The sequence below is a fragment of the Spermophilus citellus genome, assembly GCF_964194105.1.
Source record: "Spermophilus citellus genome assembly, chromosome: 3".
Classification (NCBI taxonomy): Eukaryota; Metazoa; Chordata; class Mammalia; order Rodentia; family Sciuridae; genus Spermophilus; species Spermophilus citellus.
Genome location: NC_138184.1, coordinates 13264936 through 13269698, shown reverse-complemented (window position 1 = coordinate 13269698; position 4763 = coordinate 13264936). Strand labels below are relative to the sequence as shown.

At 40.5% G+C, this 4763-nt stretch overlaps 1 protein-coding gene across 1 annotated transcript; it reads right to left on the bottom strand.

Moving 5' to 3' along the window:
* Nucleotides 1-2888: 2888 nt before the first annotated feature.
* On the bottom strand, nt 2889-3818 carry LOC308643284 (olfactory receptor 7A10-like; the record flags this gene model as incomplete). The annotated part of the gene is made up of 1 exon (XM_081283191.1): nt 2889-3818. The coding sequence occupies one exon, from the start codon at nt 3816-3818 to the stop codon at nt 2889-2891; it is 930 nt and encodes a 309-aa protein (XP_081139317.1).
* Between the last annotated feature and the right edge of the window lie 945 nt (nt 3819-4763).

Genomic DNA, 4763 nt, shown 5'->3' with positions numbered 1-4763 from the left:
GATGGAGGAGGCCAGGCTCTAGGCCCTTGATGTGGTGCCCACTGCTGCTCAGGGGAGTCCTGCCATGGCCTTCACTGGGGCACCATCCACCTGACCCCACCAACTCCCTGCTCCTCAGACTGTAGACAAAGGGGCTCAACATGTGGGAGACACCAAGGCCACATCAAGGTCATCCTAGACAACAAAGTGCCTGCAGAACTGAGGAAGACCTCAAGACCAGTACTGCAGTCTCAATCTTAAGTGTCACCCAAAGGCCCTGTGTTAAAGCTTGGTCCCCAGCTTGGAGCTATTGGAAGGTTGTAAAAATAGTAAGAGGAAGGTCTAGTGGAAGTCTTAGTTCATTTGGAAATCACTCTTGTAAGAGATTGTAGGACCCACATGTGTTCCTCTATCTCTTCCACTTCCAGGTCATGAGGTTAGCAGATTTCCTCTGCTACATTCTTGGCACCCCTCATCATGTGCTCATTGCAATAGGGCCAAGCCATGGGGCCAATAAATAACAGATTGGAATATTGAAAAATGTGAGCCAAAATAAATGTTCTCCCCTTATAAATCAATTATCTTAGGTGTTGTGTTATAGTAACAGAATGCTGACTTGCATAACCACTGCATAATGCAAAGACATTACAAATAGTTTAGACCCACATACAGAAACGACTTTGAACTGTTAGCTGACTGTCAAAATTCTAGAATGATAGAAGCTAAGGACACTGCTATGTTATTGATGAGGTTTCCTGAATAGGGGAACTCAGGATTCTGGCAAGTAAAAAACAGTGTGGATGCCTATGTTTGTGCTGAAGTGGGGATTAGAAGAGGTTTACTTAAGTAAAAACCATATTCTAAACAAAATATTCATCAGTACTGTCTTCTCTCATCTCTACGTAGCAGAGATCAACATCAATGAAATGCCATATGCCAACATTTCTTTTTGCCCAAATCTGTTTATTTCAATATCCAACATTTTTACACCAACCTAAAAAGCAGACTTCACCACAGTCTTTGTGCATTTTGTGTATGGGTTGAAATTGTCATCAAGATGGTGTTGTCTTTCATTTACCAGCTCTCATTAGAAGAAAGTACATGAGGGGAATTTGAAGCCTAGGATGCACCAGGACAGTAATGACAGCTTGCAATTCCATGGGAGAAAGTGAACTGCAATTATGAGTTCAGGAGGAAAGGAGAATGCATCAACATTTAAACTATTTACAAATGGCTTGCTCTGCTTTCCCTTTTTATTTATAATTCTTAGTGGAACTTTCCATTTGGAAAAAGATGTGGATTAACATATTGTAGTAAAAAAAAAGACAGAGAGAAATCCAAAGTACCTTTAGTAAGATTCCACCATGGTAACACTGAGCAAAATATCACAGGCAGCTTATCAGTGCTGATAACAAGGAAGTGAACACACAGAGCAAGGAGAAGCTCCCTGCTCATGTCTTACCACATCATTCACACAGGCTCAGATACAGAGTCCATCTAAGTGCCCATCACCAGAGGAGTGAAGTGAAAAAAATGTGGGATATATAAAACATGGAACACCATTTATCCTTATGTAGGGATGAAATGCTGTCATTTGGGCCAATGTGGATGGAACCGGAGCACATTGTGCTAAGTGAATAAGGCAGATACCAAAAGAAAAGTACTTCATGGTCTCTCTCAAATGAGGAAGATAAAAATAAAATAAAATAAATGCTAACTTGAATATAGAATAGAGATTACTATACATCAGGTTGGAGAGGGTGGATAATGGATGGCTATATTTGATGAGTATATACCGTGGTCATGTGTGGAAATATCACACTGAACCTCCTTAATATTTACAGTTATTTATGCTCATCTAAAATAACATACAGAACATTTTCCAGCAGTCAAGGATCCCATGATCTTCCCTGTTACAATCCCATCCACCTTTCTCCCTGCCCAGTGTCTGGCCCCCCAGAATCATCAATCTGCTCAACATTTATATATTGCTAGCATTTCAAAAGTGTTGTCTAGCACATAAAAATATGCACCTGGGAAAATGGTGGAGTAGATAACTCTGGGGACATGACCTGTTTTGCCCATGACTATGTTAGGCACTGTGGACACCATGCTGAAATAGAAACACAATCCAAGAGTGAGAATAAAACCTAATGATCAGATAATACCTTGGTAATTTAAAGCCTACCTTATCAGAAATGGAAGTTTTGGAATTAATATAGGAAAAAACCAAAAATATGAAACTGAATATCAATTCTCATCCATGCATGGTGCAAACTTGCAATCCCAGTGACTCAGGAGTCTGAGGCCGGAGGATCACATATCAAAGCCATCCTCAGCAATGTAGTAAGCCCCTAAGCAACATAGCAAGACACTGTCTCAAACAAAAAAAAGAAAGGACTGTGCCTATGGCTCAGTGGTTAAACAGCCTTGGGTTCAATCCACAGTATCAGATTTTATTTTCTCAGATTTACTTCCACAATAAAATTATTAAAATTAACTTTAGTTGTTATATACATTTTTTCACATGTGAATAGTAATTTTGCATGTTTTAAGCAAAATGAACAATTATTTAACATGACATACGTCATTGGAGATTATTTTTAAAAATATACCTTTTTAGATAAATGAGAATTTTCAAGTATTTCTCATCCAAAATGGGAATAATTTGGGGCAAGCGTGGAAATGACAAGGGAAAGGGTTGGATTTCATAGTGATCACAGTGTGCAATAATGTGAATGGTGTAGTGGGATTGTATGTCGAAGTTGAAATGAAAAAATGGAAACTCTGTGTTAGTAGAAGAATCCAGTACTGCTTCCACATTCCGGTGAAGAATCCCGGATCCTGGTTATGAGGCTCTGAGCCCTGCAATCATGGGCACTTATTCAGTCTCAGCACAATTAACACTTTTATCTTCCTGTGTTACAGAGTCTTCTCAGAGCACTCTTGATGTCCTTGTTCCTCAGGCTGTAGATGAAGGGGTTCAGCATGGGGGTGACCACAGTGTACATCACTGAAGCAGTTGCAATTGAGCGTGAATTTTGGGTCACAGCAGAACTGAGGTACACACCTAAGATTGTGCCATAAAATAAGGAGACCACAGAGAGGTGAGATGCACAGGTGGAGAAGGCTTTGTACTTGCCCTGAGCTGAAGAGATTGATGAGATGGAGGACACAATCTTGCAGTAAGTGTAAAGGATGCCAGTGAGAGGGCCACCTCCCAGGAAGACAGTCATAATATATATCACCAGGTCATTAAGAAATGTGTCAGAGCAGGCACGCTGAACCACCTGGTTAAGTTCACAGAAAAAATGGGGGATTTCCAAGTCTGTGCAGAAGGACAGCTGCAATAGCATTAAGCTTTGTAACGATGCATGGGAGACACTCACAATCCAGGACACCAGAACTAGCAATCCACACAGCCTGCGGTTCATGATGATCATGTAGTGCAGGGGGTGACAGATGGCCACAAACCGGTCATAGGCCATCACAGTCAAAAGGAAGTCATCCAATCCAGCAAAGAGTAAAAAAAAGTAAATCTGGGTGGTGCAACTTCTGTAGGTAATGGCCTTGCTCTGTGTCTGGACGTTCACTAGCATCTTGGGGACGGTGGTGGAGATTAAGCAGGCATCCACAAAGGACAGGTTGGAGAGGAAGAAGTACATGGGCGTGTGCAGGTGTGAATCTGAGATGGTGGCCAGGATAATGAGCAGGTTCCCCAGCACAGTGACCAGATACATGGACAGGAAAAGGCCAAAGAGGAGGGGCAGCAGTTCTGGGTCCTCTGCAAGTCCCAGAAGAAGGAATTCTAAATGTTGAGTACCATTCCCTGATTCCATATGCATGTGACTACAGAAATGAGAAAAAGAGCATAACTAATTTTCCCTAGACAAATATTACTTACATCATTGAAATGAAACAATACATATTTTGTTGTAAATAATAATTTTTGTGATGGGTGTGTATCTCATGTTGCAGTGGTTGCCTAACATATGCAAGGCCCTGGTTACCATCCATATACCTCAAAAAAGAAAGATAAAATCCAAGAGGAAGGGAAATAAACAACTTCTATAGAACATGTGTGGGCTCTAGTCCCCTAAGTGATCCTGTGCCACCTCTGAAGAGTAATTCCTGTTTCATTCTGAATGTTTCACTAGGAAGTCATGCATTTCAGAATTCTAATGAGAAAGTTATTCAGGCCTTTGAGAAGAGTAACTTGAGCACCCCTCATGAACACTTTGGCTGTTTCTGTGTCTTGCCTACAGTGAATTGTGCATCAGTCAACGTGGAAGGGCAGATCTCATCAAAATACACATTTTATTTTTTTGGTCACATACCCAGTTATAGGATTGCTGCATCATGTGATAACTGTATTTTAAATTTTGTGGATTCTCCATAATGTTTTCCATAATGACTTCAATAACTTGCATTCCTGCCAACTCTAGGTCAGTATTCCTTCTTTTCTCCACAGACTGACTGGCCCTTGATATTCTTGATCTTTTTGATAATAGCACTTCCAACTGGAATTAGGCTTACATTAGCATTTCCCAGAGAGTTAGCAATTTTGAGCATATTTCTTAAGGTTATTGGCCATACAGTTACACAGTGGAATATTTTTGGTTCAGATACACAGAGGAATAATATTCAACTATTAATAAAATAATGAACCTTATCATTGGGGCCAACATAGATAAACCTGGGGGACACTTATGAAGTGAAATCAGCCAGGTACAGGATAATACAGCTGCATGATATCATTCCTGTGTGGATTCTGAGAAATTTGA